Below are 27,738 nucleotides of genomic sequence, written 5' to 3' on the forward strand. Positions count from 1 at the left end.
AAGTCTCATGGGCAGATGAAGATTTCTTTGGCACGATGTACTTCTTGTTGTACTTCCCAAAGAATTTGGAAGTGAAGTCGACTTCTTGCCTTACAGTCAATCTTTCCTGTTTCCTGAAGGTCAACAATATACTTCTACTTTATCCAAATCTGAATATTGTGGCAGATAAAGAGAGTTCTCCTGTTTTTCAACGGCACAATCAGTGGCCAGTTGGGAAACCGATTAATCCAGATCACTCCAACACTGATGTTTCCCAAGGGCTCCTGAGTCAACTCACAAATGAACTTAAAGAACATTGTATCCAAGCTGAAAATCAGGTCTTCTCAATAGTGTACAATTGATGTCATGGTAGAATTGTTTAGACACTGAATATGTAAGATCAATGTTATCTTTAATTCCACAACCGGTTAATACTCCATTGGGGATAATTTTGTGAACTCGTGGAGCACGAAACACTTGGTGGCACAGTCTTGTGCTGAAGAAGAATACTGGGTCATGACACAGGACATCTGCTAAGCGCTCTGCATTAACGGTAAACTGCAATTCAAAATTCGTCCTTTATAGATAATGCAGCTAAATTGAGACGAAGTCAGCCACAGAGATTGCACACCATTCAGTGCAGATCGGAAAACAGCATGTTGAAGTTGCCATTTCATTAAAGAAAATTTTTAAGAGAAGATTCTCTCCATATCAATACAGTTTACCCCTAATGGAGGCTTTAACTTTCAAGTTATTGCATTTTTCTGACTGCATTTGTTGTTATTCCATTGCTGTCGAGAGGCGGTTTGAATCCTTTGCGAACAACTTAAATATGCGACAGGGCATTGTAAGTGGCAGAGTGGACTTGCTGACACGATTCATTGAGATCCAGCCCCGCGTCACACAGATTCAACAAAAGAGGAAGATTTTTCAAAATAAAAAATTCCTGTTATTCCACATATGTCCTTTATTCTCTAACTGTACTCCACGGGATCCGATACAGCCCTGATGGATAATGAATAATTTGTATTTCTATCTTCTTGTTTATGGTAGTACCATCACTAGGGCTTCTGATGTCACTGCAAGTTATCAAAGAAGGATACCCTGATCTTGATAGGAAAGGGTAGATATGATATAAAAGCCCATAACACATCCCAGTTGACATCCATATTCATAATTGATATAGATCCAAGGTCAAGTAGAGGTATGAGAGAGAGCAATGATAGAGAAATAACTAAAGAGGGAGGTCAATGTTGATCCCACTTCCCTCTGGACGTCAGGTCAATGCCTGGCAACTACCTCACTGACCTTTCCAGTAAACTCAATTCATGAATCTAATATCCCACTCCCAGCTTTATTTATATTATTTGCCATGAGTGTTCCTTTGTTGAGTTAAGTGTCATGAGAGGGTGTTACTCACACATCCGAAATGTTTCCTCTACTAGTAAAGATGATTTAAAAAACACTTTGAAATACAGTTGAAACAACAGGGCAGTAATGCAAGTTCATAGGTACTGCTGAAAGTTCACAAGAGAGAATAGTTCCTGTATACTACAACGATGATGCTGAAACTAATGAAAAGAAATTACAAAACAGATATTGAAGTCTTATTACCAGTTTCTCCATCATCAACAATGCTCTTTGCTTTGTGCGACCGCGAGTGGATTCCCATCTTACACGCAAGAGGTCACAAAGGCATTGAATCTGAAATAACGAAATACAACTCTAGTTTCATCCAAAAACTTGGGTGATCAAATAGAATCTTCAAAGTAAGCATACTTAAAGCAGGTAAGTGAAAAATGTAGAAAGAGATATTATTAACTATTTGTAGTGCCCACAGCAATTCAAGTGACCATGTCTCATTCATTATTCATTCCAATTAAGGGATTTTAGCTAATTGTCAACACAATACATAAACACTTCTGAAAACACCATCAAGGAAAAGTATAAGGACATCAGGCTGAAAATATTTTACAAATGAATCACATCTGTATAACTTAATTTTCATGTGTAATTTTTCAAGAGAAATCAAGGAGAACTCTATCTTCACAATTCATTCACTGATCTCATGAAAGGGATATCTTTGGGATAGTCACTGATCTCATAAAAGGAAAATGTGTTTTGTGTAGGATGAGACGGATGTAAAGCTATGGCTGATTCCTGGGAAAGAAGGAAATCTACACTATGTGGAGTTTGGCAGGACAGGCCGATTATCAGAGCAGGGTGCAGATCAAAATGAGCAGCCCACTGTACCTGAAGTAAACACAGAGGAAAAGAATGGGATGGAAGTTGAGGGGGAAGAAGTAGGGCATAGAGAGAAAACAAGTTCATGCCATGGAGGCATGGATCCGAAAGGAAAGAAGCTCATGTACATGAAGAACACAGAGGAGGTCCGCAATATAGTACCAGCTGTCATGCTGGTGGGATGCCAGGTTGAAGATCAGAAGTCCTGCGGAAGTGAAGGCAAGAAGGGGCTGATCCAGTTCACCCATGAAGTGCATATCATAGAATGTGGAGTGCTTGCAGGAGACCTGACTATGAGCACGGTACAAAGATCTGGTTGGTTGATAGTGGCCTTGAATGAGGAGATGTTTTCTAAAGAAGATTGTTGGATGGGGCAGTTCGCTGCGGCAGCATAACTGAAGAGAATAGATGGCTTTAAATTGGTGGTCCTCTCAGTTTACAGGCCGGCGAACTCGGTACCTAGGGCACTCCCTTGGGAAGAGCTTGCCGGAATCATTTCGAAATTTTCAGGGATTACCACTGCTGTTTGGGGGGAATTTCAATGTAACATTAGCGGTGGAAGACACATCTCATGGAGTGAAAGAGGGAATCAGATCTGAATATTTTTGGGCACTCATTCTGGGGCATTGTTGAAGAAAATGGCCCCAGTTTACGGAGTATACAGTTTGAGGAGCACGGTGGGCCTATAACACTATCACAGTTGGAATCCATGCTTTCACCTACACCCCTTCATAAGGTGGGTGGGGGTGGATACTGGATAGGCACATGCTTCCCTGTCCAGGATGCATACACGAGGCCCAGCTGCATACAAATAGTAGAAAAACTGAGGACCATCCACACGTGTCGCACCATATGGGAGCAAAAGATAGCCCTTGTTAGTTTGTATTGTCCCATTTAGTTATTTATGGTTTTCTTTGTTATATCCATTGTAACTGGCCCACTATTTGTAATTTTTGATGTTTGCCTCTGAACGGGCCCAGGCCCACAGAAATTAGATGAGTCCATGCCTGCTCTATGTAAGCCACATGCAGGAACACTAATGAAGGATATGGCAGCACTTAAGACATAACACTATTGACCAAAACAGAGGCCATGCTAAGAGAAGCATGCAATGAACCTATGGTACAATGTCAACTTTGATGGCACTAAGGGCCGATGGGCTAAGCCCCTTTGTCAAACAATGCATTGCTCAAGTCTCTTCAAGTTATTTTTCCACAAATTATAAGGAAGGTCATTGTCAAAAAATAATAAATAATATTTCTAGGATAATGTGATTAAATATTTGATGTCCTAGGAATCAGCCCTTTACAGCTATTGCAGAAGTTTCTATCCCCAGTTATTATTGTTAGTCAATGCCCTATTTACCCATGTCTTTCTATTTCTCTATATTTCTCGCTATTTCTTTCTATTTCTGTCTGTATTCTATGTTTCTGCTTTTATTGTATTTGTTAGTTATTGGCCCTGGCTCATTACGACTGTAACCTCTACATATACAGGTCCCCCCAAGTCAATGAAACAAGTCTTTTTCGTTTTCTTCTGTCTCCAAACCCTAGACGCCAGGTGTTAGTGGGGAAGATGACAGGATCCAGCAGGGATCCTAACAATTAAGAAGAGGACCTTTTAGGTGTTATAACAAATACAATAAAAGTCACACGACCTGTAGGTTTTGTACGACAGATTTGTCTTTATGAATGCCACACGACCTTACTGCATGAATATGATGAGCTGAACTACAATGCAAGTGACACAACTAAATACCCCCAAATCCTGAAGAAATCACAAATCCAGCGGTCACATTGGGACCCTTCCGGCAACTAACGTGGTCTGAATTGTTTTTTTTTGAAAAGTGATAGTGAAAAAAAGTCCTCAGATTCTAATCAGTTAACACCAAAACAAAATAAAGTGATAGTGAAAATTCGCTCTAACAAAAGTTGCTTTAAAAAGGTTAACAATCTGAGAAGATGCAAGATGTAATCGGATGAAATAAAAATTAAGGAACAGAACCATAACTAAAGGACAGACATACAATGAAATAAGTATGCTTTTGCGAGTCAATAGCTTCAATGAAGGGAGCCATTTCCCAACCTACAAAACAAAAAATGCAAGCTTCAGAGATCCCATAAATCACAATGCTAAAACCTATAGGCTTCTATTGTCATTAGAAAAAAGAAAAATAACCAGTAGAAACAGAAGATGCTTGTGAGTCAATAAATGACTCTGAGCCACAATAAATACAGGGATCTTCAAATATGGACAACTAGAATAAAAAAATTAGTATCCAAAAATCTTGCAAGTAGGATATAATTTCTCACCACTTAGTTCATTATCAGGATTCTTCTTCTTTATATGAAGGCACTGAGCAAGAACAATGGCTTTTTGAGCTTCTGTAAGGACTAAGTGATCAGACAATTTAGAACTTTCATTTGCTTTTGCATCACCATTGTTTTCTAATAGCCGTGGAGTCATCAGTATATCACAGTCATGATAATCAGCTGAGAACTGTGATGCTTCGTGATTTGGCTCAGCAGAGGATTTAATGGGGAATTCAGATGTCTGAGGTAAGCCACCCTTAATGCCCTTCACTTCTGTTTCTGCAACAAGGACTAGCTGGGACTTAGCATCCACCTGCATAGACGCATATTTACACAAAATATTTATTTTGAAAACAAAATATGAACTCATTGACTAATTTTGGAGGCCATAGAAATTTTTTAAACACCTGGTGGATTGTTCTAAATCCAAGAACACCCGTTACTGAAAGATGTAAGCCACAAGCCCTTTCAGCATCATTAAAATGAAGCCTAGAGACAGTACATAAAAAGTTATAGACAGGGAGTGGTAACAGCAATGGGAATATAAGAAACATATACTATGTCCTTGAGGAGTGAGAAAGATGAAACCACTTCAGAGGAAAAGAGAGAGCCGTTCAGATAAAAAAATTACATACGACTTTCTTGTAATGATTCATCCGAGGAAGGCAAGCTTTCACGATATGATTAACCATTTAACATATCAATTTTAATGAGCTTATCTTTACATGAAGACCGTTCACATAAAACATAATTTACACACCTTTCCAATGTTTGATGCCGCTTTCATTGACCTTGAGAACAGCGACAAGGAAATGAGAAGAGTTCAAATGATTTCTAATTTTGCAGCAGTGCTTTCATAATTCTAATGATTCCAGAACATATTTATCACATGACTAAGTTTTAATTTACCACGGACAAAATATACAACATTAAATCATTATTGCTCAAGCAAGTATGTAAAATAGATACTCTAATGCAGTGTAGAAGTCCACTTGAACTTGAATATGAAGCAGAAGAGAAAGAGAGACAGACAAGAGAGCAGGCGGCTGGAGAAACCCCTCCCCACCGAGAGAGTCGCAAAGTGCAGAATAGAAAAACCTGACTCACTTTATATGTGTCAGCTCTCAGCTGATCTTGGAGCGAAACAATGGAGAGGCTTCTTCTCCACCTGTCCGAACCCTAGCCGCCAGAGGAAGAACCCAAAGAAATTAGGATAACATTCATATTAACTTAGTTTTACATCATAACCCAGTCCTTATACTGGGTTTACTCGTATTGGGTCTCGTGGACCCAATATGAAGGATCCGGTATACCCATAATTTTAAGGGTAGATATCCAATACTGAAAATACATGGGTAGGAAACATAAAAGAGAGAGAGAGAGAGAGAGAGAGAGAGAGAGAGAAAACGTGGACGTCTGCTGACACCCCCCCTCAAGCTGGGAGATATATATTCTTCATGCCCAGCTTGCACGTCAGCCTTTGAAATGCACTGCCGGGCAATCCCTTGGTGAGGATGTCTGCTGCTTGGTCTGCTGACTGAACATACTTCATCTTGATAATGCCTTTATCAATCTTTTCCCTGATAAAATGTCTGTCAATTTCTACATGCTTTGTACGATCATGTTGAACCGGGTTATGTGCAATGTCGATGGCCGACTTGTTGTCACAATATAATATAACTGGTCCTTCTTGATGAGCTCCCAAGTCTTCCAGAATTCCCCTCATCCACAGTGCTTCACAGATTCCTTGTGCTAATGCCCTGAGTTCAGCCGCAGAGCTAGATCTGGAAACTACATCCTGCTTCTTGCTTCGCCATGAAGTCAAGTTTCCTCCAATTAATGAACAATAACCTGATGTTGATTTTCTATCAAACACTGATCCTCCATAGTCTGCATCTGTATACATTTCTAGTAAAATATTTCCTTCCCTTCAATAGAGTAGGCCTTGTCCAGCTGTACCTTTCAAATATGACAATACTCTGTTTGCTGCATTCAGATGAAGTTCTTTTGGATTGTGCATAAACTGACTGAGTGTGCCAACTGCAAACACTATATCTGGTCTTGTATGGCTCAAGTAAATTAACTTACCAACCAAGCGTTGGTACTGATCTCTGTTGACCGGTGCATCATCTTCACATACCCCAAGCTTGCTATTGGGGTCAATTGGGTAGGATGCTGGTTTATAATCAGTCATTCCTACTTCATGAAGAAGATCAATTGTATACTTCCTCTGAGAAATGAAGACCCCTTCCTCAGAATAAGCAATTTCAATTCCAAGGAAATATCGTAGAAGACCCGGAGGCTTAATATCAAACATCTTACTCAACTGATTGCTTAGATGTTGAATTTCTTCATAGTTGTCCCCAGAGATTATAATATCATCAACATACACCAAGCGAACTACAATTCCTCCAGAGGGGAACTGTTTGATGAATAAAGTATGATCCCAGTTACTTTGTCTGTATCCCATTTCTTGCATGGACAGGGAAAATCTTCCAAACCATGCGCTGGGGGACTGTTTCAATCCATACAGAGCTTTCCTCAATCGACACACTTTCTTTTCTGGGTATTCAGCATTATACCCAGGAGGTAATTCCATGTATACCTCTTCATCCAAGTCACCATGAAGGAAGGCATTTTTAACGTCGTACTGATGCATCTGCCATCCTAACTTCACAGCTACTGCTATCAGAATTCTCACAGTGTTCAGCATAGCCACTGGAGCAAATGTCTCTTTATAGTCTATTCCATAGAATTGGGTATATCCTTTTGCCACAAGTCTGGCCTTATAACGTTCAATTGAACCGTCTGACCTACACTTAATTGTATATACCCACCTGCAACCAATTACTTTCTGATTTCCTGGCGCCGGTACCACCTCCCATGTGTTGTTCTTAAGTAACACTTCCATTTCTGTTTCCATTGCCTCTTTCCATTTGGATGTCTTCATAGCCTCCTCCACACTTCTGGGTATATCTTCATTATCAATATTGGTGAGGAGTGCACGGTAGTGAGGAGAGATTCTTCCATAATTGACCACATGGGATAGGGGATACCTGCCCGTTTGGGTACACGTCCTCTTCTCTTTCCTAAGGGCAATTGGCCATTGCAGGTCTTCATTATTCTGATCTTCTTCGATAGGTCTCTCTTCATCAATGGGAGAGTTTTCTGCCTCTGGCTGTGAAACTTCTGTGGACGGACTCCCTGCATTAGTGTCTTCAGGAATAGTAGGACTATAACCCTCTCCTGACGGATGGTGACTCTCCTTAATAAATGTAGATGTAGTACCCTTTTCTTCTTCCCCACTTATTGTCACAATGGAGTCTCTGATAGGCTTCCCTTCATTAGTATTGCTTGATGAACTGTAAAACATTTCGTCTTCATTAAACGTCACATCTACTGAAATAAAATACTTCCTCAAAATTGGGCTGTAACATTTGTAACCCTTCTGAGTAGGAGAGTATCCCAGAAATACACACTTGATTGATCTTGGCATGAGCTTGCTACCAGGATTATGGGCATGCACGGAAACTGTACACCCAAAAACTCTTAGGGAAATAGAAGAGTGCCTCATTGCCTCTGGATAGTGCCTTGTCATCAACTCCAGTGGACTGTGATATTGTAAAGATTTGGTTGGGAGCCTGTTAATCAAATATGCAGCAGTTAGAAGTGCATCTCCCCAGAATTGCCTGGGGACCCAACCTTGAAAGAGCAATATCCTGGTGGTAGCAATCAGATGCCCAAATTTCCTTTCTGCAATTCCGTTCTGCTGAGGAGTATTAACACAAGAGGACTCATGGATAATACCACGGTCACGAAAGAAAATTGTCAAGTAGTTGTTGAAGTAATCTTTAGCATTGTCAGATCGGAACCTTTTTATGGTGACCGAGAACTGATTTTTAATCATAGTACAGAAATCTTGAATGATCTTTGGCACTTCAGATTTATGTTTAAACAAATGTACCCATGTCACTCTAGTGCAATCATCAATAAGTACCAGAAACCACCTTTTCTCAGAGACAGATGGGGTTTTACATGGTCCCCAAATATCACTATGAATCATGTCAAATGGACGATTTCTTCTTTCACTCTTGCCTGAGAATGAGGCTCGCTTGTGTTTTCCAAATTGACATCCATCACAAAACAAGTTTGACAGATTACTGTTTTTAACACAAACAGGGAACATTCTTCCCAAAGCATCAAAAGATGGGTGTCCGGTTCTAGAATGCAAAATCTTCAGCTCTTTCAGCTTCTCTGGTTCTGCACCCTCGTCTCCCCCTGGTGTAGGCTTGGAGCTCCCCACCATGAAAGCATCTCCAGGTTTCTCTTCGACTTGGAGAAGGCTGTTCTTCATTTTAATAGATCCAATCCTTCGGTTGAGTACCTTGTCAAATAGAAAACACTCATCAGAGTTTGAGACCAGCACACACTCAATATCTCTCACTAGTCTTTGCGGAGAAATAAGCTGTGCTCTCAGGCCCACTACATGCAATACTTCTTTAAGAATTCCCAGGTGATTAATCGAGACAGTTTCAATGCCAGTCACTGTAAGTATCTCTCCACCAGCGGTGATCACCTTCTTAGGGGTGTAGCATGGAGAGTATGTGCTGAAGATAGACCAATTTGGGGTCATATGATCTGTTGCCCATGAGTCGACTACCCAATCCAGTTTCAAGGGAGAAGAGTAGAATGCAGTTGAAATTAGATGTTCACCTGATTTCACCATAGAGGTAGAACTGAGCATATTCTTCAGCTTTTCAACTTCTTCCCTCAGAATGCTTAGTTCGTCCCCCAGAGTAGATTGGGGTGCTTTTCTTTCCTCTAGGTGCATTTCTTCAAAATCATCCGTGGTTTCTTCCTGGGCGGCAGTGGTATGTGCATGACTTGTACGAGCTGGACGTCCATGGAGCTTCCAACATTGATCAATATTGTGATTCTGCCTTTTACAATACTTGCAGAATAGCCCATCCTTTGATTGGAACTTCTGATTCTTCTGTTTATTCTGAGTCAACTGAGACTTCTGTGGTACTGTCTTAGACATAAGACTTGTGCCACTATCTCCAGTAAGTGTCCAGAAAGGTTACCGTTGCTACCACCCTCCGTCTCGGAGATTTTTCATCTCGGCAAACGTCACCTTTGCCGAGCATGAGTCTTACTTCGGTGATTCTACCTCGCCACGCCTTCCGCTGGTTGAGGCGTCTTCGACTCCTTCTTTGGAACCCTTTCCGTTTGTGGGACCCATTCCTCCACCGTCGCCGTCCCCAGCCACCTTCTCTCCCTTGCCTCCTACCGTCTCACCTCCCGGTGCACCGTATCCTCCCCCTAGTGCACCTCCTAACCCCGGGCAGTCCACCTCTCACCCCGGGGAGCTACCTCCTACTCTTGGTGCACCGTATCCTTCTCCTAGTGCACCATCTTCCCCCGGGGAGCCTCCCCCTACCCCCGGGGAGCTATCTTCTTCTCCCTCTTTTGCTTCCGCTCCTCCGTCGGACGATGCGTCACCCTCGTCTACTGATGATGATGCTCAGTTGGGATGGCCTATCGCCCTTCGGAAAGGGGTTCGTCAGTGCGCTCGCACACCTCTCTACCCCTTATCTCACTATCTCTCTTTTGATCGGCTAAGCCCTTCCTACCGGTCCTTTCTTTCTCACATCGAGTCGCATCCTCCTCGTCGCCTATCCGATGCTCTTGCTTCTCCTCATTGGAAAGCGGCGATGGATGAGGAGATGCAGTCCTTGCTCAAGAACCACACTTGGGAAGTCGCCCCACTTCCTCCTGGCAAGAGGGCGGTGGATTGCAAGTGGATTCATGCCAAGAAGCATCATGCTGATGGTACTCTCGAGCGCCTCAAGTCTCGACTTGTGGCTCGGGGGTTTACTCAGTCGTATGGCGTCGACTACTTCGAGACCTTCTCTCCTGTGGCGAAGATGGAAACAGTCCGTCTCCTCTTGGCGCTTGCGGCTCATTCCGACTGGCCGATACGACAGTTCGATGTGAAGAATGCTTTTCTCCACGGTGACTTGACGGAGGAGGTGTACATGCAGCCACCTCCCGGGTATACCCTTGGCCCCCCGGGCACCGTTTGCCGGCCGCGGAAGTCTCTCTATGGACTGAAACAGTCACCGCGGATGTGGTTCGGTCGGTTCTCTTCAGTCATGAAGACCGAGGGCTACACTCAGAGCAATGGGGATGCCTCCCTATTCTTCCGTCACAGTTCCGCGGGTGTCTCCATCTTGGCCGTGTACGTCGACGACATCCTCATCACGGGGTCCGATTCTGCAGAGGCCGGCCGCCTCAGCTCTGCGTTGGCCAAGGAGTTCGAAATCAAGGCCCTCGGGCCTCTTCGCTACTTCCTCGGCCTTGAGGTGGCCTACTCCCCCCGGGGGATCTTTGTGTCACAGCAGAAGTATGCCATTGACCTACTGGCCTTGACCGAATGACTGAGTGTGCACGGTTACTACTCCCATCGACCCTAACGTCAAGTTGGGTAAGGGGGAGGACTCAGCACCGGTGAACGCATATCAGTACCAGCAGGTGGTGGGGAAACTCCTGTACTTGACCCACACCCGCCCCGACATCAGTTTCGCCGTCAACCTCCTCAGTCAGTTCATGCACTCTCTGCGGGAGATCCATCGTCAGGCGGCCAACCGGGTACTTGCGTACCTAAAGGGCTGCCCCGGGAAGGGCTTGTTCTTTCCTCGGAGTATGGAGCGGACCGTGAAGGTGTACACGGATGTGGACTTTGCCGGCTCAGTTGTGGACTGTTGTTCCACCACGGGGTACTGCACTTTTGTCTTCGGCAGTCTTGTCAGTTGGAAGAGCAGCAAGCAGGACAAAGTGTCCCGCTCCAGTGCTGAAGCCGAATACCGGGCACTTGCCGATGGGGCCTTTGAAGGCCAGTGGATATCGGAATTCTCCATGACCTTCGTGTGGAGTATTCGGCCCGATCCACTTCTACTGCGACAACAAGTCGGCAACGCTTGGCAAAGAACCCTGGCCAACAGGGACGGATCAAGCATATGGAACTCCACCGCTACTTCTTCAAGGAGCGCGTGGACGAGGGCATCTTTGACTTGGAATTTGTTCCATCCGCTGATCAAGCTGCTGATGTCCTTACCAAAGGACTATCTCGACCTCTCCTGCAACGTGCAGTGTCCAAGCTCGGCATGGATGACATCCATACTTCGCTTGCGGGGGGGTGTTAGTGAGATAGTCAGCCTTATGGGCTAATGGGCCCTATTCTATAAGCCCATTAGCCCTCTTATCATTCTCTCTCTCCTAGGGTATATGTATACCCAGCCATGTACTCTATTGAGTTATGTCATTATCTTCTTCCTTCCTCTCTTGACAAAAATCATCCGTGGTTTCTTCCTGGCTCTACCAAACCACTCTTCTTCTTCTCGAATCAGTCGAATAGCCTCCTCCAGATCTGGAACCTTCTCACGGTTCAGAATTTGGCTTCTTACAGCCTCATACTCAGCATTCAGACCCATAAGAAACGTATATAGTCTGTTTTGGGAGCTTCTCAACATTGAAGCTTGTGACTTCTGGTGAAGGCTTGGGAGTTCCACAGTCTACAGAAGAGTTGTATTTCTGATGGCGGCTACAACATCTGTTCCAGATAAGAGCTTGCAAATCTCGGAGACATCTCCTCATCAGTTGGTGATACAATCAGTTCCGGAAGCAGTGAAGTATACTGGCCTCAATTTACTTCATTGGAGCAAGTATGTAGAGATGATATTGGAAGGAAAAGGTCTGAGTCACTATTTGACCAAGGAGGTTAGTTCTTCAGATGCGAATTTCTTACAATGGAAAGCCAATGACGCTACTATTTGTGCGTGGCTTCTTAGTAGGTTGAAGCCTGAGTTTTTCAACAAATATCTACTTCTGGGTTCTTCAAAGAAAATATGGGACACAGTCCATAAGAGTTGTCTGCAGCAAAGCAATGAGTGGCGTATTTACGATTTAACAATCAAGATTGCTAGGGTCAAACAAGGAGATCGAACAGTCCAACAATATGTCTCTGAACTTGAAGGTTTGTGGCAAGAACTTGATCATTTTAGAAGTGGAACCCTGGAAGGCTGTGCTTGTCAACAGTATATGCAGAAGGATCGACTTTATCGTTTCCTTGGTGGTCTGAAAAGTGATTACGACTTCCTCAAAAGTCAAATATTGAATCGTGAGCATGTCCCAACCTTGGAACAAGCTATTCAACAAATACTTGAAGAGGAGTGTCGACTACACTCCAATGAATCGTCGGAGGATATTGGCACTGCCATGGCAGCAAAATTCAAACCTCGAAAGTCTGCACTTCCGTCTTCGGGTGATCAGGCCCGGGAGACAGTTGTATGTTCACATTGCAAAAAAAGGGGCCACAAGAAAGAAACTTGCTGGGATCTTCATGGGAGACCACAAGAGATTTGGATCTGCTCACATTGTAACAAGAAAGGCCACAAAAAGGAGACTTGCTGGGATCTCCATGGGAAACCAAAGAACTACACACAAGCCCATGTCGCCAAGGGTGTGAAGGCTGAAGAAGGTCAAGAAACTGTCAGTGCCTCCGAAGTATCAATGTCTGAATTCCTTCAACTCAAAGAAGAACTCGAGAAGTTGAAGAACATGAACTCTAATGCACCGAGCTCATCCATGGCATGCTCTGGTAAGAGCTTGGCACTCCTCGGATCTACCTCTATTTCTCAAAAATCGAGTTGGCTTTTAGATACTGGAGCATCCAGCCATATGACCCCTCATCAATCTAATTTTTCGACATATTTTCCTAGAAGTAACCTACCTAAAGTGATTACAGCAAGTGGTGACAGATTACCCGTAACAGGGATAGGGGCTGTTTCTATTCATGGGTTGGGAAAGATACATAATGTTCTCCATGTCCCACAAATTCAAGCTCAACTTTTTTCTCCTCAACGCTATGTGAAAGATACATCAACTATACTAACTCTGAGTTCTGATGGTTGTTTTGTATGGGACAAGAAGTTGAACCGAAGGATTGGCTCAATTGAGGAGCGAGATGGCCTGCTTCACGTGGCAGATTGCTCGCCCACTGGATTAGCTGTCCGGGGATTGCATCCGTCGAACGACACTGAGCTGCCAGTGTTGGAACAAGTTAAATTATTTCATTTTCCTTTGGGACATCCATCTTTTGATCTTTTGGGAAAGATTTTTCCGTGTTTTGCGGAGAAGTGTGACCTTTCTAAAATAGTCTGTGAGGCTTGTCAATATGCAAAACATCGCCGAGCAACTTTTAATCGTCACAGTAAACATCAAAATGTACCTTTTGGATTAATCCATAGTGATGTTTGGGGGCCAAGTCCTACGACCTCTCCAAAAGGTGCACGGTGGTTTATTGTATTTGTGGATGACTGTACTCTTTATACGTGGGCATATCTGTTGAAGCATAAATCAGAAGTGACTGAAATAGTCAAAAGCTTCTGCATCTTGGTGCAAACCCAATATCAAACACAGGTTAAAATATTCCGATCTGACAATGCCAAAGACTATTTCAACAATAACCTCTCAAAATTCTTCAAGGAGCGTGGTGTAATTCATGAATCATCGTGCGTGAAAACACCTCAACAAAATGGTGTTGCAGAACGCAAGATTGGTCATATTGTTGCTACAACTCGTGCTCTTCTATTTCATCAATCGGTGCCCAAATATCTTTGGGGTGAGGCCTTATCTACTTCAATTCATCTTATTAATCGTCTCCCATCCAAGGTGCTGGAATTCAAAAGCCCAATTCATCTCATGTCCCAAGCATTTCCTAATATGATGTTTCGTACTGGACTCAAGCGAAGGGTCTTTGGGTGTGTTGTATTTGTCCATGTTCATGATCCAGTAGATAAATTAAGTCCGAGAGCTTTGAAGTGTGCTTTCGTGGGCTATTCTTCTACACAGAAGGGATATCGATGCTATCATCCTCCAACAAAACGGTTGTATGTATCTCTTGATGTTACTTTCCAAGAACAAGAGAGCTATTTTAGTAATTCTCCTCTGTCAGACGAGTGGTTAGTAGATACAGAAAGTACAGACCAGCCAGCGAATAAAGACAGTCAAGCCATAAATATGAACTATTCAATTCCATCCTCTACTATTCAGTCTTGTGCAGAAGCTGAAGTCTCATCTATTCAGGTACTACCGGAAGTAGGTGACCAGATGGGAGACCCTCCTGGGGGGGAATCAAGCACTCCTGATAAAACGACAGAAACAATTTCTGGCGAAGACCTAGAATCAGATTTGGGGTGGCCTATAGCTCTCCGGAAAGGACGGCGAGCATGTACTCAGAATCCTCGGTATATATTCTCTAACCTCGTCACCGATGAAAAGATGCATCCTGAATATCGAACATTTTTAGCTGAAATTGATAGTGAAACAATTCCACAGACATGGGGTGAAGCTTCACGTGACCCTAGGTGGCGAGAAGCCATGGATTTGGAGATGGAAGCGTTGGCCAAAAACCGGACATGGGAGATGGTGCAACTGCCGGATGGAAAAGAACCAGTAGGGTGTAGATGGGTATATACCATTAAACACAGGGCTGATGGATCTGTTGAGAGATATAAGGCTCGCTTGGTGGCAAAGGGATACACCCAAACGTATGGGATTGACTATGAGGAGACCTTTGCGCCCGTTGCAAAGCTGAGTACTGTCCATATTCTTGTGGGGGTGGCCGCTACCTACAATTGGAAGTTACATCAGTATGATGTTAAAAACGCCTTCTTACATGGAGATCTAGAGGAGGAAATATATATGCAAATTCCTCCCGGATATTATTCTAATTCCCCAAAGGGCCTAGTGTGTAAACTCAAAAAAAAATTATATGGGTTGAAGCAGTCACCACGAGCTTGGTTTGGAAAATTCTCCCATACTATGTTGAAGCTGGGATATGAGCAAAGCAGCGGGGATCATACACTCTTTGTTAAAGCTAATGCTGACGGAAAACTTGCTGCCCTTCTAGTATATGTTGACGACATTATTATCACAGGAGACGACGAGGCTGAGATACAACGATTAAGTCAGAGGTTATGTGAACATTTTGAAATTAAATCTCTTGGACTGCTCAGATATTTCCTGTGTATTGAGGTAGCTTATTCTCCTGATGGTATCTTTATTTCGCAATGCAAATATAGTTTGGATATCTTACGCGAGGATGGAATGGAAGACTGCAAGCCTTCGAATGTTCCTATTGATCAAAATGTTGTGTTGGGACTGTGTGAAGACTCACCTTTGGTTGACCCACTGAGATATCGAAAACTAATTGGGAAATTAATTTATCTGAATCACACTCGACCAGATATCGCTTATACTGTTAATCTATTGAGCCAATTTATGCAAAGTCCTCGAGAACCTCATCTGAAAGCTGCTCATAAACTGTTGGCATACTTGAAGGGGACAGCTGGACATGGCTTATTATTTCGCCGTGGAGGGCAACCAATCTTGGAAGCCTATACTGACTCAGATTATGGTGGTTCCGTGGTAGAAAGTCGATGTACTGGTGGGTATTGTACGTATTTCGGTGGAAATCTTATTACATGGAGAAGCAAGAAGCAGAGGGAGGTATGTCTTTCAAGTGCTGAAGCAGAGTTTCGAGCCCTACTTATGGGAATTTGTGAAGTTATCTGGATTCAAGGCATATTGGAAGATCTTCATATTCCACAGAAAACAGCTACCACAATCTGGTGTGACAGCAAATCAGCAATCGACATGGCTCATAATCCTGTAGTACCAGATCGGACAAAGCACATGCGTATTCGAAGACATTTTGTCCGACAGAAAATCGATGACCAGGTTGTGCAGATCAAGCATGTTCCATCGGCAGATCAAGTAGCGGATATTCTTACAAAAGGACTATCTGGAAAAACTTTTCAGTGGCTATTCTCCAAGCTGGGGATGTGGAGCATCTACTTACCCGCTTGAGGGGGGGTGTCAGCCGTCTATGATGTTTTATCATGTATTGGTATTTATATGTGTTTGTATTGTCTGAAGGCTTATGTCCTTATCGGATATAAGTGAAGCGGATCCAGGCTATCGGGTCCACAATAGCCTGGATGACTGAAACGCCCAGGCTACTTATAAGAAAACCCTAGGGCGCCGTCTGAGGGTGTGTTCTGCATTTTCTACTCTTAACGTGAGTTCCTTCTCTTGTTCTTCCATTCTCTACCATACATAGGTCCATTCTTCAGAATTCGGATTCCTTATAAGGCGATAGTGATCGATCTCTCTCCATATAGTCTGCAGTTCATATAACGTCACATTCCTCTCGCCTTGGACCAGGTTGGCTGCCTTGGTCACCAAGCGATAAATTCTCCAGTCTATGCCCTTGGAGCTTCCCTTCTGTGCATGATCCCATATGCCTTTCGCTGTCTTTAGCAGCAGGAAATTCTTGTACTCTTCTCCAGCCATGCTTCGCAGGAGCCATGCACGGATTAAGGCATCTTCCCGATTCCAAACCCTGTATCCCAGATCTGTAGGATTCAGGTAGAAAAACAGGTGTTCTGAGAGGTCCATACCTTCTAGAATAAGCTCAATGTATTGGCCCCAGTGCAGTATATTGAGACCATAATATCTTAGTGGCTCTGGAGCTTCAGGAAATATAATATTTGTTGAACGATCATACTCTTGACCTAGTTCTGGGTTTCGCCTCACTCCTTGCGTCGTCCCAGAACTGGTTTGGTCTTCTTGGTCGGCCATGGATCTGCCTGCTCCTTCCTTCTTCTAAACCCTACTCTGTCACACCTCAGACAGGGTGGGAGAAGAGAAGAACTTGGTGATCCAGATTAGGGTAGACTGCACGGGGCTTCTACTGTTCCTCCGTGTGAAGATGCTCTGATACCATGTCAGCTCTCAGCTGATCTTGGAGAGAAACAATGGAAAGGTTTCTTCTCCACCTGTCCAAACCCTAGCCGCCAGAGGAAGAACCCAAAGAAATTAGGATAACATTCATATTAACTTAGTTTTACATCATAACCCAGTCCTTATACTGGGTTTACTCGTATTGGGTTTCGTGGACCCAATATGAAGGATCCGGTATACCCATAATTTTAAGGGTAGATATCCAATACTGAAAATACATGGGTAGGAAACATAAAAGAGAGAGAGAGAGAGAGAAGTGGACGTCTGCTGACAATATGTAGGGGTTCGCCATCCTTATAGAGTGGGAAACCTTATGATAAATTATGTAGAGACCCCTTTCTTCAACACAACTCTTGAATGAAAATAGAAATAGAAATAGCAAAGGCTATGGACAAAGTTCAATAGAGAACAAAGCCAATCCGAGCACTGGAGACTATCAAGAAAAGAATTCAGATATTTAGTATATACAGGTTCATACATGTCGCAAATGAAGCAAGAAATGATCACAGATTCAGTTTTTAGTGTTGCCGCTAATGCACTTACTGACAACGAATACAATTCTCACAATCTCTTATTTCAAGAGGGAATCTTGCGTTCGCATGGATACCACACAAACACATTAGATGAGACTTTCACAGTTAAATACAATGAGGTATGTTTGTACGAAGGGTATATACCTGAAGGAGATGGCATGAAAAAGGAAAGACGGCCAGATGGACCCCAGAAAAACGCTAAAAAAGAAGTAAGAATCTTTAGCACTTACCCAGACGAGTCCACACGACCATAGGCCTGTTCAATAATCCCTACTTCAAGATGAGCCATTGACACAATTGTTGAAGCTTCTTTCTCATAGAGCTGAGATGGCCAATATAAGCTTATACAATCCAAGCTACCAAATTGACGCAATGTATTACTCATGAGATCTTGCAAAGAAGTATATAATGAAGAAGATAAGTTATCCAAAATCTTCTGTTGAACAAAAGTAAGCCTACACAGCCACCAAGAAACACTGGCAACTTCAATTCGATGAAAACTGAATCCATCCCCATGGGTACTCTTCAAATTGTTTAATAATATCCTTGCATAAATTATGTACTGCAACATGAAACGATATAGGGTTAGCATGGCCGATTTGAACAGAAAATAAAACCATTTATTGGACTATTAAACGAACAGTAGTAAAATAAGGAAAGATGACTATTTAACTTTGAAGATTTACATTCAAGAAAATGAGCCAAAATTTATCCAGACCACAAAAATATCGCAAGTATTAAAAAGGTATGAAAAAAAAAAAAAGATCGCGTATATTAGTCAGTGTATTGATGATTTCTCTTTTCAATTCTATCTGTTTATATCTTTAGTTTACATTCCGTATAAGTGGCTCACAATAATAAGTGACCCACTCGCATGTTTTCTTTAGGTTGGAATTACCCAATTGAGAAAATTTTAAGTAGCCCTCGGCCACTCATTTGTAGCCTAAATTTAAATTAGCTCTCAGCCCTGGATGCGCAGTTACCATCTACCTCGGTTTCTTCACGTCCGAAGAACAGATTATGTCCGCAAATCATTTCCTTTATTGTTATTTCCTTAGTGATATTTTCTTCATTGTTATGAAATGGGTCACAGTTACATGTAACCCATTTCATATCCCATTGTATAAGGGGTACATGGGAACTAATCAAGTATCAATCTGATACGAGGAAAGTTTTCAGACGGAAGAGGTACGAGGTGACCCTGGCGGGATGGACGATGCCAAGGGGGGCCAAAGGCGGCAGAGGAGTAGTGGAGTGGACGTTGCTGGAGGGGAGAGAGACCTGACAGAGTGGACACCGACGAGTGAGATTGTAGCTTCCAAAGGGAAACACTAAATTGCAGCTTCATGTCCTGCCCTCCAAGGAGGAGGGCCGCATATTCAAAGAGAAATGCAAGACAAGAATGCAAATCCGAAAGACTCCTAGTGGGCTTACTAGAGGGAATAGATCGTAACATGATCAAGAAGCTTCGTTTTCTGTTTCTTCTCGGGTATCTCGATCTCTCCACTTGTCGACTAGGGTTTGGTAGAGGAAAGATTGTCCATCTACCACTACGACAGATTAGGAAAAAAGAAAATTTTGTTATCTGAAACAAGTGGAAAATTCCCAGTTATAAAAGGTTAACGAGGGTTCTCTGATAACGGGCCTGTTAGTCTTTTACGACCCAAATATGTAACCTTCAATGTTCTTGAGCGATAACTCACAATAATATTCATACCCTGTCTTGAGACTTGTTCTGGGAAGAGTGAGAGAGAGAAGGGAGGAGAACCAGCAGAATGAACAACGCCGTCGAAAAGGCAGGACGTGCAACGCCGTGCACTCATGGAGGAGATCCGGTCCACGTTGCAGGGATGGACGCGTGTGAGAGGAGGGGATTAGGAGATTCAAAGAGAGCATGAGAGCACTTCCAGGAGTCAAAAGCAATCATCTCATCTCCATTCTTTCAAAAATAAATTTTCATCTCCTCTCCATTGGCCGGCTTAAGTAATCCTGGCAATTGGGCCAGTCTGGGTTGGCCCCTTGCCCTTCTGAGAGGCCCAGGGTTGACGTTCGTAGATGCGGGTGCGTATTGCATCATAGTCTCATAAGTGAAAAAGAAACATCCCTTCAATGCCCCATCTCCAACCTTATGGGTTACACCTGAGAATAAATGTAATAAGATGTCACCTTTTCTCACTGCAGCACCGGAGAAGAGTCAAAGGTAGCCCAAAGATAAAACAGAATCCGATCCATATTCAGTCTGGTAAGAATGTGAGCACCTTCATTGCAGAAGAAAGCATCACTGTCTTCTTCCCTTTATCTCGTGCAATCTCAGATAACGTGGATAGATTTTCTGGGGTCAATGATGAATAACCTGATGCAGCAGGGATGAGGAAAAAACATAAAAACAAGGCAAGGATGTTTGCAAAGATGCTTTCCTCACATGAAATGATGTTGAACTGATATCGCCTTCAGTAGTCAGTTGACGGAGATGAGAAGAGAGGAACTTCCGGTCAAGGAAACAACCAATGTACTTCAGAAGAAAAAGGGAAATAACTGAGGTTCACGGTTCATTCGCGAGGATGGAGAAGAGGGAAAGGGAAGGAGGAGGAAGAACTTGGAAAAGGAAAAGGAAGAACGATGAGAGGACTCTGCAGGGGTTGCTCCCTCTGGTTGCACGTACGAGCCCTCTTCCAGCCTCCAGTTGCAGTTGCAACTGACTCTGCCAAAAACGCCAAATGCCTCCTGCGGTTCCCGCTGCTGCTACTTAAGCTCCCCTGCACGTGAGAGGCTTTTCGTTCGCACGTGAGCTCCTTCATTTCTTTCTTTGATATTTTTTGGAGAGGAAGAGACTTGTATCACGAACCATCTTTAGAAACCAGAGCTTCTGCATAATGCAATCAAACATTGAAAGGCAGGCGCTCTCTGCTGCCTCCTTGTATTTTGGTGGACCTGAGCAGTCTTGTTCTATGGTTTGGCAATATAGGTTTGGCCACGCACCAACCATCCAAAAGACCATGGACTACACAGCCACTGTCCTTAAGCACAATGTCCACGGGATCAACACCCCAACCCCCCCACAAGGCACATCTCACATCTATGGGCCACTACAACTATCCAAGATGGCACTCAAAACTGGAAGGATAAACAAACTCCCCCATGGACTGCTGAACTACTTTTACAAGAGAATACCACGTTACAAGCTTCGTAAAATCCTTGCTTCAGAGTACTTATTCAGTGTACTTCTTCACTGAGAAGCCCTGCTTCAGTGCACTTCTTCAGCAATTCCCAATTTGGTGCATGTCTCTCGTGCTGCTTTGTCAGGCTTTCTCTTAGTAGTGTCACGAAAAACATCTTGCTCTTCTCTGCTTCTCTGAATAAATAGGGATCTGACCCCATTCAAATCATCAGATACTTTCATGCGAAGTGCAGGAGATCCTTGCGATCTGGTGGAGCAAAGCCAATGCAGCAGATCTCTGTTTATATCTCTCTAGTTCTCTTCCTCGTTATTCAAACTTCTACTCTATTCATTGCGATCACAACTGAAAGGAGAAGATCTCCAAGACTTGTCATTACCCATAAAGGAAATTTCTATATATTGTTTGAAGTTTTTTCTTGGATCATATCAGCAGCTAATTTTTTTTCAAGAAAATGCAGAAGGCCATAAGAAGCTGGTGCTCAACCTGATGCTATTAAAATATATTGACAATCCCATACACATATCAACCAAATTGGTCCTCTCTTCACCACCCTCCAAAGCAATAGGAGATGAGTACCAGATGCTATTAAAAATATAGACAATCCATACACATATCGACCAAGTTGGTCCTTCCTTCACCACCCTCCAAAAAAATAGGAGATTGAGTGCCTTCACGTTATGAATGACACTATCCTTGGAGACCGTCCTACCCCTAAACACCACCTGGTTGCGGCACAGCCAGATTGCCCATATCAGCAGCTAATATGTAGAGGTTACCTGTTATCTCACTGATACAAAGTACATTCAAAAAATAAAATCTCACTGGATACAAAAGAGTCTAACCTAAATCAGATATCACTTCCTTCCAGAAAAACCGACACTACTAAGAGCATCTTCTTGCCTTTGATTTTCATTTCTCTCTGACAACATCAGCACAAGTTATTCTTCACAATGCACAACTGAATCAAGAATCAAATCTACAGCGTAATTATGAAAATAAACCCAAGATTCATACCCTGGATATGAAAAAAGTAAAAAAATTATAAAACTAGTTTGATCCTAAAATACCAAACCCATTACAGGAGACGATCAGACAGAAAAGATAGTGGTAAATGAGTACTGCAATAGGAGGACGACAAACCTGTACAATTGATAACTTCCCCAGGACATCAGAACCTTCCAACATCAACTGATTACGAGCCCACACCCCCCACTGACCATCTCCTTCACCTTTTCTTTCACTCCACCCAGGCATATAAAGAGGAAACGGGCAATAATCCTCAATGGGCCTAAAGCAAAACAACCGTGTGGAACAAAAAATGGAGTCATTCTCACAGAATAAACCATTGCAAAATCAGTGATATTATCTTCAACAACAATTATCCAGCCATTTAACTGCAGTTGATATAGCTGAAATAGAATCAAAATATGGATTTTGCTGCTGGCATTTGTGGCGTCAGCCAAAACGGGTTTATAGTTTCTAAATTCCTTCTCCGGCAGAATGTGAGATATAATCAGTCGATTTGCCAGACGCAGATGAAAATTCAGATAACAAGGGCGCTCACCCAGTCAAATTCCTCTGCACAAAACCCAGAAACGCAGCAACACCCAGTGAAAGCACCAACGCGATCTTGTACCCAATATCCTCCTCAGACTCTTCATCCCCGTCCAAGCAATCAAGCCAAAAATTACGACCGTCACTCACGCGAACGAACTCCGCCGCGCGTTTCTCCACCTCCCTGTAGAATCTCTCCGCCGATTCGCTCGAATCCGCGAATTCCAACGACTCTAGAGACCGAAAGACGAGGGGAACAGCGTCGGAAGAGAGGGCTTCGGCGTATTTGCCACGCTCGATGGCTCCAACGACGGAATCAACGGCGAAGCGAAGGGAGGACGGCGGATCGTCGGGCGTCGACGGGGCGATCGATTGAGCGGGGGGAGAGAAGGTGCAGCGGAGGAGGCGGAGTTCTACGCTGCGGAGGAACTCGACGTCTGCTCTGGCCATGGCGGGAACGATTGCTTCAATCTTGAACAGAGGGTTTTATTAATGGAGAAGAAGGGGAGGGCCTTTTTATACTAGTCTTCACCGCCAACCGTCCCGTCCCCCACCAGTTCCTTCCCGTCGCCGGACTCCACCGTCCACCGTTCCGTCCCCTACCGTCATCAGTTCCTTCCCGTCGCCGGGCTCCATCGTCAGTCGTTCCGTCCCCTACCGTCATCAGTTCCTTCCCATCGCCGGACTCCACCGTCAACCGTTCCGTCCCCTACCGTCATCAGTTCCTTCCCGTCGCCGGACTCCACCGTCAACCGTTCCGTCCCCTACCGTCATCAGTTCCTTCCCGTCGCCAGACTCCATCGTCAACCGTTCCGTCCCCTACCGTCATCAGTTCCTTCCTGTCAGTGGAGTCCATCGTCAACCGTTCCGTCCCCTACCGTCATCAGTTCCTTCCTGTCAGTGGAGTCCATCGTCATCGAGGACGTAGGGAAACTGAAGGTTGAAATGGGGGAACATTACAGTACGGTATCGGTGGGGTTATATAAAAAACCTAAACCTAGACCTGAACTTTAGGGATCAGTCAGGTAGACTAGTCAATGTTAGTCTAGTCTTCACCGTCAACTGTTCCTGCCCCTTATCGTCACATATTCCTTCCCGTCATGGGAGTCCACCGTCATCGAGGACGGAGCCAAACTGGCGGTTGAAATGGGGAACATCACCGTACGGTATCGGTCGGGTTATATCAAAAACCTAAACCTAAACCTGAAGTTCAGACCAGTCAGGTAGACTAGTCGATGTTACTCTAGTATTCTTCATCAACAGTTCCTCCCCCTTACCGTCACATATTCCTTCCCGTCATTGGATTGCACCGTCATCGGGGATGGAGCCAAACTGACAGTTGTAATGGGGAATGTCAACGTCAGGTTTCAGTCTGGTTATATCAAAAACCTAAACCTAGACCTGAAGTTCAGACCAGTCGGGTAGACTTGTCAATGTTAGTCTAGTCTTCTCTATAAATGGTCCATGTCCCTTACCATCATCCTTCCTTCATGTCATCTGTTCTTACTAGCCCCTTAGGCGGGATGGAATGAAACTGGATATTTTAATGGGAACGTCATGGTCGAGTCTCAATCTGGTTTTAGCAAAAACCTAAACCTAGACCTGGAGTTTGGTGCAGTCTCGATCTGGTCAGCTTGACTGGTCAATATTTTGCTAGTCTTTACCTAGACCTGAAGATTGGTCTGGTCAAGTAGACTAATCAATGTTAAAATTGAAGTTCAAAACTATATGTCATGGTTTTAGCAAAAACCGAAACCTATACTTGAAGTTCTGTCTGGCTAGGTGGATTAATCAATGTTAAAGTTCAATTTAAAAAGTCAATGTCATGATTTTTGCAAAAACCTAAAACTTAACCTGAATTTCTGTCCAATCTCAATCCAGTTAAGTTGATTAGTCTATATCAAATTCAATTTTAAAAAGCCATGTTATGGTTTTGAAAAAAAAGTTAGATCTTAGAATAAATATTGAAAGATAAATCTACATATTCTCTCTTGGAAAAAATATAGTAAATCAAATAAAATACTGAATTGAATTTGCACAGTAATGAATAATGTCCTATATAGTGTATTAAATTGTGCTTGAAAAACATAATATTTACCTTTCAATAGATTCCACAAAACTCAATCTTCCTTTTGAGTGGATTACATTTCTCAAGCTGGTTTGAAAATAAAATATAATTATTCACTATAAGGTACCAAAACACGTGTTCTAAATGATGAGGAACAGTAAAAGGGAAATATATAGAGGTGGATAGAAACAGAGTGAAAGGAAAAGACAAATATTAAGAAAGGGAAAGGCAGTGTGAGGGAAGAAAGAATCAGAGATAGAGACAGAATGGAATGGAAACACATAGAGTTAGATAGGGTGAGCCATAAGAAAGAGAAAGAGAGCGATGGAACAAAAGCAAAAGAGTTCGGGACCCAGACAGCCACATAAACAAGAAGAACGAGACAGATCAGGATAGATAATGAGAAGGCATTAAATTGAGATAGAGAGCAAGAGACAGAGGGAGATAGAGAGGGAGAGATATAGGGAGAGAGAGAAGGGGGGAGATAGAGACCAAGAGATCGGTAGAGAGAAAGTAAGAGAGAAAGATAAAAAGTTAGATGGTAAAAAAGAGACCAAAAAATAGGGTGCAAGAGAGAGTCCAAGAGACTCGTAGAGAGAGACCAAGAGATAGGGAGAGAATGTAAGAGACAGACCAAGAGATAGATGAAGATATATATATATATATCTATATATATATATAGAGAGAGAGAGACTTTAAGAGGTGCATTGATAAAGAAAGAGGGTAAGAGATAGAGACAAAGACAGAGCCAGAGAGATAAAGTGAGTAAGAGGACCAAGAGAGCAACAGAAAGACGAGGGGAGGCAGAGTGTGAGAAACAAAGTCGGACAAAGAGAGTAATAGAGAGACCAAGAGAGAGCAAGAGAGAGAGAGATAGACGCCGGGAGATAGAGTGAGAGAAAGAGAATACGAGGGAGACTGACATGGGGAGAGGGGGAGGGAGCTTTAGAGAGAGAACAAGAAGAGATATTTTTCAAGCCTTGATGCCCAAATATTGTGCTTGAAGACGGATGATTTTGTGGTAAAAATGACTTTACTACGTTTAAGATCGAGCTGACTTATGGGTTCATGTTTTCTAGTTCCGCAAAGAAGAGCCGGGTTCCGCTCTGAGATCAGTGCCTTTAGTCGGGAAACCTTCGTGGTAACTGATCATCTTTCCTCTCTTAGGCTAGTGTTCAGAAGACATTCGTCCATGATGTAAACCTCGGCGTTGGACTTTTATGATGCTTTTCAGTCTCTTATCTAGAGTTCTCGAGGTTCGAGAAAAGATATTCAAAAGCGGGAGCGCATGCTATTGGTCCTTGCCCAACTATGCAAAAGGCCAATGCCTAGGTGTATCACCGTGAACCCCACAAGATTTTTGTGGTTTATTATCCCAAAGATAAATGTGTGATAACCATAGATGTCTTGCCAGGTGCTCAGAGAACAAAACACATGGAAGAGAAGAGAGGAGCCCTCGCTTTATTATCAGGGGACGCATCATAGTGGCTCCCGCCTTAAACAAGATGTCGTGCCCCGACAGGGTGGAAGGGCTTGAGACTGAGGCTGTTACAAGGAGAGCGACATTAACAGATGGCTGAGGATTAGGAGAGATGAGGGGGGTACAACATCGCGAACATCCAGGCGTGAAATCGGTCTGGAGATCATCATGGGTGGTTCCTTTAGCATCCAAGGAGTTGAACATGCTGACCGCACGCCTAGAGCAACAGTTTAATGTCCCCAGAGACGTTGACATCGGTGATGAGCCCGAGAACATTTATCTTGGCTAAGGCGCAGAGGCATTTACCAACTTGTACATGTTTTAGGGTTGCGAGCAACGCGCAGCAGGCGTTCATGACCATGTCAGTGATTCCCGCGATCTTGATGAGATTAAGTGCAGTACCGCACACAGTAACTTGGAGGACACTGCCACTGCAACTAATAATGCTCATGAGTAGCTGTGCGGATGCAAGTGGGAAGAAAACCAAGTTTAGTATCAGGAAGGTCACCACAAGTTCAGTCTTCTCGCCCATGGTAAAATAGAGACTTGGGGGTGGCAACGGAAGGCAGGGAAGTGAAAAGGAGAGATATGGAGGGGATGATTCCTGTAGGTGGCATGCGCCGCTATATATAGGATAACGGTAACCCCCACTCCAAAGAAGAAGATAACATCAACATCAATATCGATGGACGAGAAGAAGAAGAAGAAGACATTGGAGAATATAGACCTGACGTTCAAGAAGACCCGAGCTCAAGAGAGAAGACCTAGGAGGTCATATCCCATTCATGAAAGTGAATGGATAGAGAACAAAATGGATAAGTATGTTTCTTATCCATGTGAGACTATGCATCCATATCCGCAAACACATGTTCCAAGAAATGTGGCGCCATATATCCAGACAACACTATGCACATGGCTATTCTTGTAGATATGTTTCTCTTAGGAATTATCCTAGCATGTATCATCATCTCCCTACATCTATTTAGACATATACGTTCCCTCCTAGACATACCATACCTAGGAAATATGATATGGAACTCAATTTTCACCATGTCTATACTACTACACCTAGCCCACTTGCAAGGATGACATGGGTTAGGAAATTGACCTAGATTTATTTCAGGTCAGTCACGGTCAAAGAGGAGCTGGTACTTAGATAGTGGTTGCTCAAGACACACGACTGGTGACTTTTGGGGCCTACCAAATAAGTTTGAAGACATTGAGAAAGTGTGCTCAACATGTCTTAAGAGGAAACATGTGAAAGAAAGTTATGCTTCAAAACTTTATGTGTCTACTAAGAGACCACTATAGTTGCTACACATGGACCTATTTGGGCCAAACCAGACTCCAAGCCTGAGTGGAAAAGTACACTGCCTAGTCATAGTGGATGCCTATTCAAAATATACTTGGGTGTATGTTCTAGCACATAAGAATGAAGCATTTGAAATTTTCATGAAATTTTCAAAGAGAATCCAAAATGAATTTGATTTTAAGATTAAGATGATTAGAAGTGACCATGGGA

The 27,738-nt window shown here is 43.2% G+C and overlaps 1 protein-coding gene across 1 annotated transcript in view; it reads right to left on the reverse strand.

The window, feature by feature from the left end:
• Positions 1-23,295, reverse strand: part of LOC144716543 (Protein prenylyltransferase superfamily protein) — a 34,061-nt gene extending 10,766 nt beyond the window's left edge. Inside the window, exons 1-7 of the mRNA XM_078591687.1 lie at positions 22,679-23,295; positions 22,255-22,402; positions 18,166-18,497; positions 4,943-5,024; positions 4,536-4,848; positions 4,250-4,308; positions 1,594-1,683 (exon numbers count right to left, since the gene is read on the reverse strand). Coding sequence (XP_078447813.1) covers positions 1,594-1,683; positions 4,250-4,308; positions 4,536-4,848; positions 4,943-5,024; positions 18,166-18,497; positions 22,255-22,402; positions 22,679-23,118 — 1,464 coding nt within the window. The 5' untranslated portion in view covers positions 23,119-23,295. The remainder of the gene's footprint in view (positions 1-1,593; positions 1,684-4,249; positions 4,309-4,535; positions 4,849-4,942; positions 5,025-18,165; positions 18,498-22,254; positions 22,403-22,678) is intronic.
• Between the last annotated feature and the right edge of the window lie 4,443 nt (positions 23,296-27,738).

This window comes from Wolffia australiana, chromosome 2 (assembly GCF_029677425.1).
Source record: "Wolffia australiana isolate 7733 chromosome 2, ASM2967742v1".
Taxonomy (NCBI): domain Eukaryota; kingdom Viridiplantae; phylum Streptophyta; class Magnoliopsida; order Alismatales; family Araceae; genus Wolffia; species Wolffia australiana.